Source organism: Chlorocebus sabaeus, chromosome 4, assembly GCF_047675955.1.
Source record: "Chlorocebus sabaeus isolate Y175 chromosome 4, mChlSab1.0.hap1, whole genome shotgun sequence".
In the NCBI taxonomy this organism is placed as follows: Eukaryota; Metazoa; Chordata; class Mammalia; order Primates; family Cercopithecidae; genus Chlorocebus; species Chlorocebus sabaeus.
Genome location: NC_132907.1, coordinates 93329484 through 93347627, shown reverse-complemented (window position 1 = coordinate 93347627; position 18144 = coordinate 93329484). Strand labels below are relative to the sequence as shown.

Below are 18144 nucleotides of genomic sequence, written 5' to 3'. Positions count from 1 at the left end.
TAATGAAAACATATTGTGGGGATTATGATATACATAAATGTAAAATAAATGACAACAATATTATAAAGATGGGTGGGAAGTTTAAAGTTTTTTAAAAAGACCATTGCACATGGTAACGAGACATAAAGTGTAATTCTTTGACTCCAATTATCTGCCAAAAGTTATATGTGACTGACATTTATTTTACATCTTTGATTTTAATAAAAACTAAAATTTGAAGAAAACTTTGCAGAATTTGTACTTTCCTGTAATCAGAATCGTAGTCTTACGCTGTGCAGCACAGTGGGAAGCTCAGGCTTAGGCTCGGGGGAGACTGGGGTGGCTGCAATTGCATTCCTGAAATCAGGTCTTTGTTTAATTCTGTCACAGCTGAATTCCATGGGCTTTGGGACAGCTTGGTGTATGATGTGGAAGTCAAATCCCACGTAAGTTGCTGTGCCTTCTCCCAGAATGCCCTGTTATTTGAAGAGGAACCGTTACTGTTTTGCTCTCCAGCACCCCCAAGCAACTTGATGCAGATGGATTTTTGGGAGCCCCTGTCTGCTGGCAGCCCTTGTCCTGGACATCTGTCCTCTAGGATTGCTCCAGAGTAGAGCTGGTCTCTGGGGAGCTCCCTGAGGGAGAAGAGGGAAAGGGAGAATGTGAAGGCAACTTAGAGAATTGAACCCTCTGGAGATGGGAGGAGGGAACGTGAGCAGACCTGGTCCGCACAAAGGAAAGGCTAGTGTGTCTTAACCCCTGCACCCTCTGCAATGGGAAGGGTCCTTCCCACACAGGCAGCTTGATAGAATACCATCACTGAGCAGCTGCCCCAGGCTGCTTCTCCACATTGTGGCTGTTGATATTTTGCGAATAATAACTGCTGTATCATTCTAGAGGAAGGAGCTTACTCATTACTTGATAAACAAACCCCTTAGTGGTTTTGTTTAATGTTGGCACTTTAAATAAAAGTGATCATTTTGTTTCTCTTCTTATAAAAGTAATAGCCAGTGTTTTTCCTTTTCCCTTTCTGAAGCACCTTCTCTTCTGAAATGAAAGCGTTTGGAGGTGATGATCTCTTAGGAGGTGGCCTTGCTTCCTTTGCTCCCTCTTCTCATGTAGGATCAAGCCCTGGGGGGTCATATTTCTTGGGGACCTTTGCCTTGTTGGTACCTTTATCTAGCTCTTTTTCTTCTATCAGCTTCTTGATTACGTGATGACAACTCTACTGTTTTCAGACAAGAACGTCAACAGCAACCTCATCGCCTGGAACCGGGTGGTGCTGCTCCACGGTAAAGCATCAGGCTTTTGTTTGACCAGATGAGTGGCATGAAATTCAGCCTTTACTTTTACCTTTGTTCTTCTGCAAGGAGTTCCAGCTTTTTGTTTTCTGAAGGAGCCACAGCTGTCCTAGAATGTCCCCTCTCTGTGAAGCAGATCCAGCTCATGACACTTGGGACATTTATTTTTTTTGAGACAGAGTCTCGCTGTCATCTAGGCTGGAGTGCAGTGGCGATCTCAGCTCACTGCAACCTCCACTTCCCGGGTTCCTCCAAGGTTCCAGCGACTCTCCTGCCTCAGCCTCCTGAGTAGCTAGGATTACAGGCATGCGCCACCACACCCGGCTAAGTTTTGTATTTTTAGTAGAGATGGGGTTTCGCCATGTTGACCAGGCTTGTCTCAAACTCCTGACCTCAGGTGATCCACCCGCCTCAGCCTCCCAAAGTGCTGGGATTATAGGCGTGAGCCACTGCTCCCGGCCCTTGGGGTATTTATTACTTGGTACTTCATCAAGTCTTCCTGTGGGGTGCCGCATTCCAAGATATCCTCAGATGCCCCAAATGTGGGTAGTACTGAACTCTGTGTAGACTGTTTTTTCCTATACAGACTTTCCTATGATAAACCTTAACTTATAAATTAGGCACAATAAGAGATTAACAATAATAACCAATAGGAAAAGGGAACAGTTATAATAACTTACAAAAGTTATTTTAAACTTGTGAATTGTTTATTTTTAGAGTGTTCCATATAATATTTTTGGACTGTGGGTGACTGCAGGTAACTGAAACCTTGGAAAGTAAAATCTTGGATAAGGGGGGACTATTGTGTTATTAAACTTTTCCAAAAATTCTGCCTTGTTTCCCCAGCTGATTGTAATTCTTTAGAATTCTGCCTGTTTCCCGGCTGATTGTAACTCTTTAGAATTCTCCATTGTAGGCCAGGCACAGTGGCTCGCACCTTTAATCCTAGCACTTCGGGATGCTGAGGCAGGCGGATCACAAGGTCAGGAGATGGAGACCATCCTGGCTAACATGGTGAAATCCCATCTCTACTAAAAATACAAAAAAAAATTAGCCGGGCGTGGTGGCGGGCGCCTGTAGTCCCAGCTACTTGGGAGGCTGAGGCAGGAGAATAGCATGAACCCAGGAGGCGGAGCTTGCAGTGAGTGAAGATCACACCACTGCACTCCAGTGCAAGACAGAGCAAGACTCTGTCTCAAAAAATAAATAAATAAATAGATAGAATTCTGCCTTGTTTCCCAGCTGATTGTAACTCTTCTTTAGGATGGAAACTTCCTCATATTTCTTTGTAGTACTCAGCTTTACTTTGTGAGGAGTAAACTGAAAAAGCCATATTTTAAAGAAATTCTGTCTGGTTCTTAGGAGAAAATATTGATGATTTGTTGTTTTGTTTTGTTTTGTTTTCAATATCACCGGGTAGAATGGGGACACGGGAATTGAGTAGACTCAAGAGTATGAAACTGTAGCAAAGTGTTAAATAGAAACTTGAAGAGTACTTAACTTCTTTGCGTCAGTTAAGATTGCGTGACGACGTGCCCTTAAAACACAATGTTCTTTTAAATAGCAGATATGCCCCACATACTGTCCTCACAGCACGATCAGAGTAAGCAGCAGGTGTTTTAATTAGTGAATAAGTTGTTTCTGTTTGGAACCAGTTACATATTTCCTTTTTAATTCTTGAAAATGCTTGCAGAAAATGAGAGTTGCATGTCTCCATTTTCTGTTAGATGCTTTCCTTTTTTCATATTGGTCACCTCACAGCTTCTGGGAGGCATCGTGCTAGGGGACGCTTGGCAGGCAGGCGTGCAAGAAGAGCACTGGCCTCTGCCACTCTTCGAATTTAGTGTGGGGTACTAGCCCACTGAGAATCGTCTTAGGAAAGAGGGTGGTTCTGGGGGCAGCAGGAACAACACATGTCAGTGCCTGAGGAGGGTAGGACCCTCTACCTCCATTTATCAAGAAAGGTGTGTTTGGCCTCTGAAAGGTGCCCTGATGAGTGGCTTTCATAGAGGAAGTGTGGGGACAAGGACAGGTGTCAGCAAAGATGTAGGCTAGAAAATGCAATGCTCACTCCCAGTGCTAAGCGGGACTGCAGGCGAGTGCTGGGGGGGGAGGCGATGGAGGCTGAGACTAATTTAGTACAAATTAGTAAGAAAGGGGGAGACGTAAGTGTGTTGGTAATATTTCACAGCATTTAAGCTTCTAAGCAGACTTCATTGTAGTAATAACATCGATAGCTTTTAACTTTTCCTTATATTTTATGGAAAATGGAAGTTACTGTGGTTTTAAGAAATTTGTTGCAGCACTGACTAAAAAGTATATTTGCGCTGATCTTTGTCACAGGTCCTCCTGGCACTGGAAAGACATCCCTGTGTAAAGCGTTAGCCCAGAAATTGACGATTAGACTTTCAAGCAGGTAACTTTTGGTAATTTGTGAGAGGAGAGCCGAATGGGATTTATTGTTTTTTTCCTAAATCATTTTACACAAGTAATAGATTCCTTCTTTCCTTCACTGTAAGTCACTTGATTCCTCTGTATTCAGCATAGTTTTGAGTTATGATTTCAGTCTTTTAAGATTTGAGACTTATTTTATTGCCAGCATAAAATATTGCTGGTGAATTGCATTTCAGAAGACTATACTTTCTCCCCTTGCTGGACGGAGTGTTCTGCAGATTTCAGGTCAGGATACTCGGTAGCTTTGCTGATTATCTGTTCTCTCATTTTATCCATTACTGAGAGAAGAATGTTAAGTCTCTAATTATGGATTTGTCTGTTCCTCGAGTTCTGTTTGGGGCTTACGGTTTTCGTCACACTTGGAAAATATCTGGTCACTGTTTCCTCACCGAATTTCCTTGACCCTCCCCTTTATCTGGGACTCTATTTTCATGTTAGACTGATGTTGTTCCACAGGCCACTCATGTGCTTTTTTGTTTTTTTCAGTTCTTTAGAAATATCTGTTTTATTCTAAAGTTTGTTGCTGAATTTTCAGGTTGACTGATTTTCTACATCGTCTAATCTGCTTTTAATTCCATTCAGTGAAGTTTTTATGTCTGATAGTGTATTTTTCTGCTCTGAATGTTCTGATTCTTTTTATACTTTTCTTTCATTATGTTCTTGTTCACATCTTGAACAACTTTATAATAGCCGTTTTAATGTTCTGTCTGCTAATTCCATCATGATTGTCATTTCTGATTCTGTTTGTATTGACTGGTTTTTCTTCTCGTTATGGGTCACATGGTTTTGCTTTGTTGGCATGTTAGGTAGTGTTGGATTAGATGCTGAACGTTGTAGTTTGAAGTGTGTGGATTGTGTCTTCTTTAGTGAGTGTTGGCTTTTGTTCTGTTAGGCCTTTCCATTACTTGTGATTTGGTGTGATCCTTTGAGGTTTGGTTTTTTTTAAGTTTTGATTGGGAGGAGTTTAGGTTTAGTGTTAACACTAAATTGTGGTCCTCTGGGGTCTACACTGAGTGTTCTGAAGGATCGGTGAGCACTCTCCACCCCAACGGTTGGAGTATGCACTCCTCCCAGCCTGTGTGAGGTCCAGGAGCCCTTCAGCTCACAGATCACAGGCACCCTTTACGTAGCTGCATGGAATGTCCCCGGCTTATACACACCTGAGTATTCATCCAGGACACCGGGGGTGCCATGAGGATTCCTGGGCACTCCTATTTCTTCATATTTCCTTCCCCTCTGGAATTCTGTTCTGCAGCCTTCAGTCACCTCAGACTCCCTGAACTCCATTCTCTGTCTCCTTGACTCAGCGAGTGGCCATACTCCACTTGGGTTCCCTCTTGTGCCTGTCGTTGGAAGACACCTGCCGGCAGACAGCGCATTTGTAGTGGGTCCCTGGTCTTCCGACTCAGGAGTCCCAGCCCTCACTCCCTGTGTCCAGCAACCTTACCAGATGGTGTTTCATCCATTTTGCCTTAAATGAGATTTTCTCATTAAGATTAGATGGTAAATCTGCTTCCTGTTACTCCAGTATGACTAAAGGAAATCCTGTGAGGTTTAATTTCATATACATAATTTTAGTTCTTCAAAAATGTCTTGTAAATGTTTTTACATAGGGAAATTGCTTTATTTTGACCCCTTAGGTTATGTTTAGCAACTTGCCCTTTGCTTTGAGATATTGAAATACATGTGTGTTTTCAAGATCTCTAGGGGCATGCCGGCATGGCGGCTCATGCGTGTAATCCCAGCACGTTGGGAGGCAGAAGCAGGTGAATTGCTTGAAACCAGGAGTTTGAGACAAGCCTGGACAACATGGAGAAACCCTATCCCTACAAAAAAGTACAAAAAATTAGCTGGGCATGGTAGCACATGCCTGTGGTCCCAGCTGCTCGTGAGGCTGAGGCGGGAGGATCACCTTAGCCCAGTAGGTCCAGGCTGTGGTGAGCCTGGGTGATGAGAGTGAGACCCTGCCTCCAAAGAATAACCAAAAAATATCTCTAGGGGCAGAGAGGGAAACACAAGAGAAGGAAAATGTTATTATTAGGAATATAACTTTTTCCAGTACAAAGATCTGGAAATATGCTTTGGTTTTATGACTTAGAAGTGGCAAAAAGAAGTCTTGGCAAGCCTTTGTTCCTCACTCTATTAAAGAACCAAAATGTTTTATAATTAATTCTGTTTAATATTCAACCTAGTTTGTATTTTGTTAGATTGTCTGTATCCCTCCACTGTTTTATAAACAGTATCAGTAAATGGTCTCTCTCTTTTTTACGTGGAATGCCAGTGATGCTTTTTGAACGTAATTCTTTTTCTTTTGTGGACTTTTGATGTGAGGGAAACTGAAAAGAGGACTTGGAAGTCAGCTTTTCTCTGGCCTCAGTCTTGTTCTCTGGTGATTTAGTCAGCAGCTAAGCACGCCCAGATCTGTCTGCAGGCTTCTGAATGGACAGGGGAGTGTTCTGGGTTCCAATCCGTCTGTGTGTGTTAAGGTTAACTGTGGGCCACCTGAGCATTCCTGGGCTCTGGGGTCTGTGCTGGAAGGCAGATTATCGTGCTCTTTAGGGTTCTGTGGAAGGAGGGGAAAATGCTCAGCTTCTGCCAAAAGCTTTTGATGCTTCTGTTTTGTTTTCTATATTATATTAGTACTGCTAATAATTTTAAACATAGAAATATAATTTGTAAATAGATTTAAAATAGGAATTTTTACTCTTTAACTCAGTTGGTACAGTCTAGAACTACTGATTGAATCTTGTTAGACTTTTTCATAATTATTTAGTACACGGAGGGCTGGATTCCTCATTTCTTTGTCAGTAGCTGTAGTTCCCCCGATGCTGGACACTCGAGATGTTGCATTCAAGATGCATGAATGGCTGTCACGGAGGATCCGCAGGACCGATTAGTAATTCTCTCAACTCCTTTTTTCTATCTCAGGTACCGGTATGGCCAATTAATTGAAATAAACAGCCACAGCCTCTTTTCTAAGTGGTTTTCGGAAGTAAGTTAAATATTCTAATTATCTGGATTGTGTAGCTGAAAAAATGTCTTTTTTTTTTTTTTTTTTTTTGAGACGGAGTCTCGCCCTGTCGCCCAGGCTGGAGTACAGTGGCCGGATCTCAGCTCACTGCAAGCTCCGCCTCCCGGGTTTACGCCATTCTCCTGCCTCAGCCTCCCGAGTAGCTGGGACTACAGGCGCCCGCCACCTTGCCCAGCTAGTTTTTTGTATTTTTTAGTAGAGACGGGGTTTCACCGTGTTAGCCAGGATGGTCTCGATCTCCTGACCTCGTGATCCGCCCGTCTCGGCCTCCCAAAGTGCTGGGATTACAGGCTTGAGCCACCGCGCCCGGCCTGAAAAAATGTCTTGTATATTAGGCAAATCCTCCTCCAGAAGCTTCAGGAGAGAACTGGGTGGGAAAGGTGTGTGAGGATCAGGGCTGACTGTGATCAGAGAAGGTTCCAGAGCTGGGCCCCGCGGGGACCCTCTCTTGGTTCTCCCCAGACCTCTGACTGGGTGGGATAGGGCATTTGATGGACTCTCAGGAGGGCAGGACTGGCACTCAGGGGACTGCAGCCCTGCCACACATGTCCTCGGTGCTCATGCACCCTAGCGCTGTGAGCTGAGGGGTCAGACAAGGTGATGTCACAGGTGATTCTTAACGTCTGAGGAGCTGTGCCCAAGTGACCTGGCATCCGTACATCCCTCTGGTGAGGTGAGGTTGGACCAGGCACACCGGGCACAGGAGAGCCTGTGAGGTGGGACCAGGCACACCGGGCACAGGAGAGCCTGTGAGGTGGGACCAGGCACACCGGGCACAGGAGAGCCTGTGAGGTGGGACCAGGCACACCGGGCACAGGAGAGCCTGTGAGGTGGGACCAGGCACACCGGGCACAGGAGAGCCTGTGAGGTGGGACCAGGCACACTGGGCACAGGAGAGCCTGTGAGGAATGCGTCCCAGCCCGTTTGCATCTGTGGTCTGTCTCTTTTCCTCATCAGAGAGGACACACAGGTAAAGCAGAGGTACAGGTCACCCTCACTGTGCCGCCCCGGGCAGGGCAGGTATGGTCTCGGGTCTCAGCACCCTGGCATTCAAAGCAGAGGGCAAGAGGATTAGGCTGGCCTCCTCGCATGCTGCCCTGGCTTCTCTGATTTAGGGAGCTTTCTGAGGGGCCGTCAGGAGACAGTGGGCTTGTGGGGACAACCGGGGCAGCAGGCCACGTCAGGATCCCCTGTGCACCTGGCGGTGTGGTCCCTGCACGTTGACACTAAAAGGGTGTTTGGGTTCCAGAGTGGCAAGCTGGTAACCAAGATGTTTCAGAAGATTCAGGATTTGATTGATGATAAAGACGCTCTGGTGTTTGTGCTGATTGATGAGGTAGGCATTTCCAGATAAGGACATTCATGACAATCGCCTTTTGCTGTTGTGGGGACACAGCCTGTTGCTGATGCTCCTGGCTTTCCCCTCCTACGGCCGGTCCGCCCCCTAGCCCTCCCTGCACTGTGCGCCTTTCCGCCTTCCCGCAGCATCTGCAGGCCAGGTATGGGAACACCCGTTCATTCAACTTTTTCATGTGCTCAGGGGGATGTCTCCCCATAGCTGCCTGTGAGGTGCCAGGCCCGTCCTTTTTGACCCCATTGCTCCCTCCCAACAGGTGGAGAGTCTCACAGCCGCCCGAAATGCCTGCAGGGCGGGCACTGAGCCATCAGATGCCATCCGCGTGGTCAATGCCGTCTTGACCCAAATTGATCAGATTAAAAGGTAACCAGGACATGCAGCGATTTTCTCTGAGAAGTGATGAGAAGTTTGTTGCAAAGAAATGCGTGATACTTGTACAACTCTAGATCTTAGTGCCCAGTTCTTTTACCTAAAAGTGCATTTAGCATTGAGTATTGACTCCTTTTCCACATTGGAGGCAGCATATCGTAAATGCTTTTTAAATAAATTGTTTTTAGTTTATTAAAAATGTAAAAGAAGGCTGGGCATGGTGGCTCACCCTGTAATCCCAGCACTTTGGGAGGCCCAGGCGGGCAGATCACGAGGTCAGGAGATCGAGACCATCCTGGCTAACACGGTGAAACCCATCTCTAGTAAAAACACAAAAAATCAGCCGGGCATGGTGGCGGGCGCCTGTAGTCCCAGCTACTTGGGAGGCTGAGGCAGGAGAATGGCGTGAACCCAGGAGGCAGAACTTGCAGGGAGCTGAGATGGCACCGCTGCACTCCAGCCTGGGCGACAGAGCAAGACTCCATCTCAAAAAAAAAATGTAAAGGAAAACTCAGGCATGCTAAGAATTTTATGTAGCACAGAAAAGCATGAAATGAAGAACTGCTACATTCAGGCCTTATACCGCCCTCTTCTCTCCTATCCCACCCAGTGTCAGCACCAACCAGTGCTGCTCGTAGATGAATGGCTGTCCCCTGCTCGCCCTGCTGGCCCAGGACAGAAAGCTTCATGGGCGGATGGTCCACATCTCCACAGTCCAGCCTCACAGGACCAGGGCCTGTTGTCAGTGTAGCCCAAGTTGATCAAGCTTAAGGAGGGACGGCTGCCGGCCAAATGCCCAAGGAAGTGGTGGGCAAGCCAGAACTGTCTGTCCCCGTGTGGTGCTCAGCCAGGACTCGGGTTCCTTCTCCGAAACGCTCTTTCTGCCCTCAGGGTGCCTGGGGAGTCCCGGGCATTCTCAGAAGCTGGATTGTTGAGTGTGGGGTGACAGCAAACTGAACTGTGCAGAGGAACATTTTGTCCAGGCAATGACCACTGTCTCACCACAGAGAACGTGTCTGGCTTCCTGAGAAGCGCTCGTCTTGGGGTCAGCTGCAGGAGTGTGCAGGTCCTGGAGGGGGGCCTCCCCTGCCTCTGACTTCCTTCTCCTTGTGTCCACTTCCTTCCCTACCTGGCATGTCCCTCAGTCTGCTGCAGTCTGGCTCCTACCCCCACCACAGCCCCACAGCCCCGCATTCACTCGAGTGCTCACTTTTCTCTTTCTGGACCTTTGCACAGCGCTGATACCCTGATGGCCCCTTCCCTGAGTCTCTTTGTGCCTCCCTCCCTGGCCTCCATTCTCCTGTCTCCCTGGTTTATGCTGCTAGTATCTGTCCGCAGGGAGGAGTCTACACAGCCTGGCTGAGGCCTTCTCTCCTGGCGTGTGTGTGTTCCTGGTGTGTGCCCCTTCAGCGTAGCTCAGGGTTCTGTGGGGGGAATCCCAGACCTGCACATCCACCTGTAACCAGACATCACGGCTTAGATGCCCAGGATGTCAGGCACAGTCCCGCACTGCTCATTGGCCCCATCCCTCACTTCCTGGGATCCTGCATGACACTGACAGCCTCACTGTGCACCTACCACTCCAGCCAGAGGATGGAGGTCACCGTGACTTCCCTGTCAGTCACAAGGACGTGTGGCTCAGGAGGAAACAAGGGGACACCCTTGCCTCTCTTGCCTTCACTCCCTCGTGCTCCTGGTTCCAGCCCCTCTCTAGAGGACTCTTCCTTTCCCCCGCCAGTCCTGTCTACTCCTGCGTCTCTGGATTGTCAGCCCCTGGGTCGTGATCACCAGGCCTAGGCCTCCCTCTGGCGCTTCCTGCAGCCGCACCCTCCTGGTGCTGGACGGAGCAGCTGTGAGCTCACCTGGCCTCTGTACCTTGTTCTCTCTACCGGGGATCCATATGCTCCCTGCCCTGCCTCTCTTTAACTCACCCTGGCTCACAGGCACAGGGCCTGCCCTCCCTCGTCCAGGGTCTAGGTAAAGCTAACCTTCCCCAGGCAGCAAGGGCAGCACTGCCACACATGCAGCCAAGCCCCACCAGGCCTGCACAGCATGCTCCCTGGGGACACCTTGTGCCTGCTCTGTGCTGGCTCATGCTGGGCCCTTGGGGGACATCGGTCAACAGACCAGACAACGGGCTGTTTCTGTGGAGTTTAGACACTAGAGGGAAAGCAGATCATGAACACGGGAAGTAACCCAGCTCTACGGTGTGTCCAGGGATGATGGATGGCCATGCCCGGGTGGATGGTGGGCACCAGAGCCTACAGTAGGTGGCATAGGAACGCTGTGCGAAAGTGAGATCTTTGCCAAGGTTGAAGGCAGTGAGGGAATGAGCCAAGTGGGGCTGTAGGAGAATTCCCGGAAGGCCAAGTGGCAGCAAGAGTAAAGGCTGGGGGTGTCTGTGTGACCTATGTTGGCACAAGGCCCCTTTCCTTCCTGTTGACAACCTGCTGGTCATCGTCCTGCCAACCCCCTTGCCAGACAGGGCAGGATAGAATTGGGTCACTGACAGCCATGATGACTGTGGTGCTTGCTTCTCGGCCACAACAGGCATTCCAATGTCGTGATTCTGACCACTTCCAACATCACCGAGAAGATCGACGTGGCCTTCGTGGACAGGGCTGACATTAAGCAGTACATTGGGCCGCCCTCTGTGGCAGCCATCTTCAAAATCTACCTCTCTTGTTTAGAAGAGCTGATGAAGGTACGTTTATCTTTTTTTTCTGTTGATACAAATGGATTTCTTATGTGTTCTTAATTAAGATAGCTTAAAATAAGCTTGTTCCAGTATGGAGGATTTCAACATACGTGTTAACTTCCTTCTTAAATTGAAAACTAGTTTTGTATGTGACAGGTTGAGCTGATAGTTGAAACTGGGGCCACCGACTCAATATTTTTGTTCTTTTGGCACAATACAGTCATCGTTCATTATTTGAGGTATCAGTCAATGTAGGGCACATCAGTGACCGGCTGTGCTCACCCGGCTGGCTGCACAAATCCTTGTTCTCAGCTTACTCTGGGCTTTTCCAGTGCCCTGCCTCTTGCGGGCCTGGATCCTCACCTGAAAGAGCAAGTAAGGGCATAGTACGAACTGGCAGTTGTGGTCACGGGGTCCATGTGATGTCATGTTCTTGAGTCGCCTGTTGTAATGATAGGCAGGAACGCCATCACCCTGGGCACAGTGATGCGTGCGGTGAATGTGTGTGAGTCAGGGACATCATCACCATGGGCACAGGGAAGCCATTGCCATGGGCACAGTGACACGTGCAGGGAGTGTGTGTGAGTCAGGGAAGCCATCGCCATGGGCACGGTGGCACATGCAGTGTGTGTGTGTCGGGCACCGTCGCCCTGGGCACAGCAATGCGTGCGGGGAGTGTGTGTGAGTCAGGGACGCCGTCGCCCTGGGCACAGTGACGCGTGCGGGGAGTGTGTGTGAGTCAGGGACGCCGTTGCCCTGGGCACAGCGACGTGTGCGGGAGTGTGTGTGAGTCAGGAACGCCGTCGCCCTGGGCACAGCGATGCGTGCGGGGAGTGTGTGTGTGTCAGGGACGCCGTCACCATGGGCACAGGGAAGCCATTGCCATGGGCACAGTGACACGTGCAGGGAGTGTGTGTGAGTCAGGGAAGCCATTGCCATGGGCACGGTGGCACATGCAGTGTGTGTGTGTCGGGCACCGTCGCCCTGGGCACAGTGACGTGTGCGGGGAGTGTGTGTGAGTCAGGAACGCCGTCGCCCTGGGCACAGCGACGTGTGCAGGAGTGTGTGTGAGTCAGGAACGCCGTCGCCCTGGGCACAGTGGCGCGTGTGGTGTGTGTGAGTCAGGAACGCCGTCGCCCTGGGCACAGCGACGTGTGCGGGGAGTGTATGTCAGTCAGGGTTGCTGTCACCATGGGCACCGTGGTGCGTGTGGTGAGTGTGAGTCTGAAACACTTTTGCCATGGGCACAGTGACGCGTGTGGTGTGTATGAGTCAGGCTAGCAGAGAACTGCCCCATGCTTGTGTTTCTGCTGCTCTAGCCCCTGTGGGAACAGGCCTGTCCCAGACAAATCATCCTGCGGGAGCGTACCTGGACCCTTCGTTTAGGGGAGTTGGACAGTAACCAAGCAAACCAGTGAATGGGGATTTAAACAGTGATGAGTTTAATGCCCTTGTTTCCACCTGCGGGTACCACAGAGCAGGGTCCTTAACAAGGACGGCACTGCCTGCTTGGACTGGGAACTGGTCTCAGCCAGGGACCCACGGGGCCTGCCCGGGTCAGCACTGTCCGGGCATGGTTTTCTCGGGGGTTGGGGAAAGGAGACGGAGCTCTGTGGAGCTTTGGCTGGAGAACGCCAGTGATCTGAAGACTGATTTTACAGCAGTTTTGCTGCCAAGGAGCCCACGTGATAGCAGATCCTGTGAGGAAGTCGTGTGTGTTGGAGGTCCTCACACACCTTCAGTGTGGGTTCCAGCCTCACAATGTGACATTCATACACTTGTACACTTGTGTTGTGAATCTAGGGAATGTTTAAAGTTTTAGCTAAGAGGGATGGACTTTTTCTGGGACAGTGTAGGACAGGGGTAGGGTTTTTCTGTTGGTTTTTTTGTTTGTTTGTTTTGAGACAGAGTCTCACTCTTGCCTAGAGCTGGAGTGCAGTGGTGCGATCTCGGCTCACTGCAACCTCCCCCTCCTGAGTTCAAGCAATTCTTCTGCCTCAGCTTCCTGAGTACCTGGGATTACAGGCGCAAGCCACCACACCTGGCTAATTTTTGTATTTTTAGTAGAGACAGAGTTTCACCATGTTGGCCTGGCCGGTCTCAAACTCCTGACCTCAAGTGATTCACCCGCCTCAGCCTCCCACAGTGCTGGGGTTACAGGTGGGAGCCGCCGTGGCCAGTGATGGGGAGTTTCTTATTTTAGGCAGTTTATACGAAATTCAGACATGCAGATGTCACGGTGGATATTGATCTGGTCTCGAAAGCTGTGGGCATGGAAGTGGGGACCCTGCACTGTTGAGGCCTGCAGGGCCTGGAGGGGTGTCGAGGGGAGGCCCAAGCACTCCAAGCACAGACAGTGTGTCTTCATTTTGCTCACACCCCTCAACAAACCTCCAAAATGTTCAGACAATGCTATTTTCTTCCTTCTCCTGGTTCCTGAGTCAGAACGGTTCATATTGGAATTCAGTCATAGTAAGTCAGTGTGCCCACCTGACTGTTGGCAAGGCTACTTGGAAAAGCATGACTTCCAGACAACTGATCTCTGAGGTGAACAGCTCCTCGGTCAGTGCCCAGCTCCTCGGTCAGTCAGACACTGTATCGTGCCGCCAAACAAGCCTCACCCTTAAAACAGACAAACTGGGACCCTGCTTTGGAAGTCAGTGGAAGTGCTGGCTCTGAATCCCAGCTCTGCCCACTGTGGGCTCTGATGTCTCCGAAGGTGACAGAGTGGACTGAGTGCCTCCAGGTCCCTTCCCTTCCTGACACACAGGGAGGAAACGCTTGGCCCGAAACACAGAGGAGGCCATGTTGCTCCTGGTTTCTGAGGCATGTTCCGTTCTTTGTATTTGTTTGAAAAAGCAGAATGTGTACGCTGAGGGGCATGAGAGAGCAAGCTTGTTCACTAGTGCAGCTGTGCATCTTGAGTCATCACTGTCTGGATTTCTGTGAGACGTGACATGGTTGACACTTTACCTGCAGGTGCTGTCCCTCTTGCCGACGGTGCCTACGCTCAGGCCTCTGTGGACTCTGCTAACCGCCTGTGCCTCTGTCTCCCCAGTGTCAGATCATATACCCTCGCCAGCAGCTACTGACCCTCCGAGAACTGGAGATGATCGGCTTCATTGAAAACAACGTGTCAAAACTGAGCCTTCTTTTGAATGAAATTTCAAGGTGCAAATTGACCTCATTTTTGTAATCAGGACGAATCCATTTGTGATATTAACTAGGGAGTCATTGTTTCCTTTGAGGAGACCAGGGAGGGCTCTGGGTGTGAACTCTCAACACCCAGTACAGGTGTGAACGTGCATGTACGTGTGTGTGCGTGTGTGCACGCATGTGAGTAGAAACACTCAGCACAGCCACCTCCTTCCAAACGTGTAACCCGTGAGCCCGAGGGCGCTGGCTTATGCGCTGGAAGCCTGCGACCCTACGGCTGACGGCACTTCCAAGTATTTGCAGAGTCCACAGAAAGGCAATGGCTTTGGGGGTCCGGAGAGGGTGGAAGGGAAGATGGGGAAAATGATATGGTGCCTTGAAGGATAGAGTTTGGTTCCAACAGGAGAGAAATCAGGAAGGCTGCTGGAGCAGCGTGTTCAGGTAACCTCCTAGTGGGTTGCAGTGCAAAGGCTAGGGAGGTGCCGGAGAGGTGGGGGGTGGAGTAGACAGAGCCTTGGGTTTCTGGCCAGAGTTTAAATTTTATTTTGAAGTTGGCAAGAGTGTGGAAGGCTTTAAATAAGGGATAACATGAAGAATGCAGTATTTTTTAAGGATTTGGATTATCCGTTGAAGAGATTTAAATCAGTTAAGATGGGAACGAAGAACAGTTCAGAGACTTCTACAAAAATTGAAGATGTGAACCCACCGTTATGTGGGGAATCTGTGCCTCCTGACCATGTGCCCGCTGCGTCGTGCCCACGCCTGGTGCCCCCGGGCAGGTGACGCGTTCCCTACGCCTGGTGCCCCCGGGCAGGTGACACGTTCCCCACGCCTGGTGCCCCCGGGCAGGTGACGCGTTCCCCACACCTGGTGCCCCCGGGCAGGTGATGCATGCCCTACGCCTGGTGCCCCCGGGCAGGTGACGCGTTCCCCACGCCTGGTGCCGCCTGGTGCCCCCGGGCAGGTGATGCGTTCCCTACGCCTGGTGCCGCCTGGTGCCCCCGGGCAGGTGATGCGTTCCCCACGCCTGGTGCCGCCTGGTGCCCCCGGGCAGGTGATGCGTTCCCCACGCCTGGTGCCGCCTGGTGCCCCCGGGCAGGTGATGCATTCCCTACGCCTGGTGCCGCCTGGTGCCCCCGGGCAGGTGATGCGTTCCCCACGCCTGGTGCCCCCGGGCAGGTGACGCGTTCCCCACGCCTGGTGCTCCCGGGCAGGTGACGCATGCCCTACGCCTGGTGCTCCCGGGCAGGTGACGCGTTCCCCACGCCTGGTGCTCCCGGGCAGGTGACGCGTTCCCCACGCCTGGTGCTCCCGGGCAGGTGACGCGTTCCCCACGCCTGGTGCCGCCTGGTGCTCCCGGGCAGGTGATGCATTCCCTGAGTGCGAGGATGCTGGCCCTGGGCCAGGGCACAGAGGTGTGCCTTGAATGTGCTTCAGAGCAGCGAGGACACTGCCTCCCGAGCAGGAGCGGAGGACGGGGAGAGACCAGCAAAGGGATGTTCACAGGACAAGGCTGAGGAGACCAGTGAGGGGCAGGAAGTGCCCTGTGAGCCCCAGGGTGTGCCTGGGGCGCTTTGGCTTGTGTTCCCAGGGATGCCTTAGTCAATGAGGAAAATTAGTGCTGAAACGTGATTGTGTAAATTGCTGTCTCTGAACTGGGTTTTCTTTACACAGGAAGAGCCAAGGCCTCAGCGGCCGGGTCCTGAGAAAACTCCCCTTTCTGGCTCACGCGCTGTATGTCCAGGTGAGTCTCCACTGCTGTCCTTTAGCACCCACCCTGTCTACAAGTCTCAGCCTTGCTGGAAATTCCACTTAGTAGCCCTGGGGTATCAGCCTTATTTTATCTCAGTTTCCAAACCACAGGGTCCTGGGGCAGGAGGAGGAGCTGACCTTGGCACCGAAACACTGGGGCTGTCGAGTCCTTTGGGAGGAGGCAGCTATGCCCGTGCCTCTGCTCACACGCATGCATGTACACACGTGCACGTCTGCCTCTGTGGTGTGCTGAGCTCGTGACCAGGGTCCTCGCTGGCCTCGCCAGAGGTTTGTGCTCTTGCAGTCTGGGCTCAGCCCACACAGAGCAGGACCTGGAGCCACAGCTTCACCCACTGGGTGCTGGGCCCGTTGCAGATGCTTAGGCCCGGGGCACTCACCCCTCTCCTGCACTGTCCCCAGCAGCTGGTTGGGGTCAGGACTCAGTGTCTGGCAGAGCAGATACACTTACATCTGAGAAGAGAAAACCCCCATCTTGGAATGGTTCCTTTCAAATCAGAAGTGACCCAGGCTCTGGTCAATAGCAGCCTCTGTGCTGGACACGGTGCTCAGCACAGAGGTGACAGTGGCCACGGACCATGAGTGGGAGCCTTTTGAGGCAGGGAGGTGACAGCTCTGGGCACTGGGACCATGGGAATTCTCTGGTTATAAGCCCGGGACATAGGGTGGGTCCTTTGGAAAGGACTCCAGGGTCTGCTCCCAACAGCTTCTTATCCTTCTCAGTGTGTGGGTGGCTGCCTTGGTGCCCCCCTGCCCACCCCCGCGGCTGTTTCTGACCTGTAGGACGGGGGGGAGGGTCACATAGCCACCTTGTTCGTCTTTTCTGAAGTAAAGAGCATGGCTCATCTGCGCCCTGGATGTGTGTGGTGCGCACTCACTGCTCAGCCCGTCAGCTGCAACCCCCTTCTGTGCTGTCTGCACTGTGGGTGGCGGCAGGGGCTCTGGATGCCAGGTGGCCCCACTAACGGTGAGTTGAGCCCTTCCAGCGATGACCGTGTACCTTCCAGGCCCCCACCGTCACCATAGAGGGGTTCCTCCAGGCCCTGTCTCTGGCAGTGGACAAGCAGTTTGAAGAACGAAAGAAGCTTGCGGCTTACATCTGATCCTGGGCTTCCCCATCTGTGCTTTTCCCATGGAGAACACAGAGCCAGTAAGTCAGGTGGCCCCACACGGCCGTCTCCCAGGGAATCCCTTCTGCAAACATTGCTTAGACTGCAAGCTAGAAAGCCACCAAGGCCAGGCTTTGTTAAAAGAAGTATGTTTTATTTATGTTGTTTTAAAATGCATACTGGGAGACAAACATCTTGTCATTTTCACTGTTTGTAAAAGATACTTCAGATGGTTTGTCTCCTTGTGAAGAACCATTGAAACGTGTTTGTTCCCAGCCTCCCTGCAGTGGATGGGATGCGTAATGCCAACAAGTTTTGTTTAACAGCAAAAAAGGAAGATTAATGCAGGTGTTATAGAAGCCAGAAGAGAAATGTTGTCATCCTAAAGAAGCATATAATCATAACATTAAAAATGCACACGTTACTCCATGTGGAAGGTGGCAGTTGCTTTCTGATATCAGCTCGTTTGATTTAATGCAAAAATGTTTTCAAGACTATTTAATGGATAAGAAAAGTCTATTTCTATATTATACCAACTGAGAAAAAAATGGTCGGTAAAGTATTCTTTCATAATAAATAATCAGACATGGTCCCATTTGCAGGAAAAGTGCAGACTCTGAGTGTTCCAGGCAAACGCATGCCGAATGTCCCTTGTCACCCAGTGTGGGCACCCCTGCATTGCTGGGATGTTTCCGCCCCTGGTTTTGTTTGTGCAATAACGTTATCACATCTCTAACGAGGATTCACATTAATAGAATATAAAATAAATGGGTCAGTTACTGGTCTCTCAGAATATTATGTTTTGCTTTTATCTCACACTAAAATAAATATCATTAATGCTTTGCATGTGAAATTCACTTTCGAAAGAACATGTTACATTTTGTTTTAGAACTTTTTAAGTATTAAAATATTTTTTAGAA

At 50.3% G+C, this 18144-nt stretch overlaps 1 protein-coding gene across 1 annotated transcript in view; it reads left to right on the top strand.

Annotated features, from left to right (window-relative positions):
- TRIP13 (thyroid hormone receptor interactor 13) overlaps nt 1–18144 on the top strand; it is a 22707-nt gene extending 4563 nt beyond the window's left edge. Inside the window, exons 4-13 of the mRNA XM_007961092.3 lie at nt 370–425; nt 1181–1271; nt 3624–3696; nt 6663–6726; nt 8015–8101; nt 8379–8485; nt 11042–11195; nt 14248–14360; nt 16020–16089; nt 17123–18144. Coding sequence (XP_007959283.1) covers nt 370–425; nt 1181–1271; nt 3624–3696; nt 6663–6726; nt 8015–8101; nt 8379–8485; nt 11042–11195; nt 14248–14360; nt 16020–16089; nt 17123–17218 — 911 coding nt within the window. The 3' untranslated portion in view covers nt 17219–18144. The remainder of the gene's footprint in view (nt 1–369; nt 426–1180; nt 1272–3623; nt 3697–6662; nt 6727–8014; nt 8102–8378; nt 8486–11041; nt 11196–14247; nt 14361–16019; nt 16090–17122) is intronic.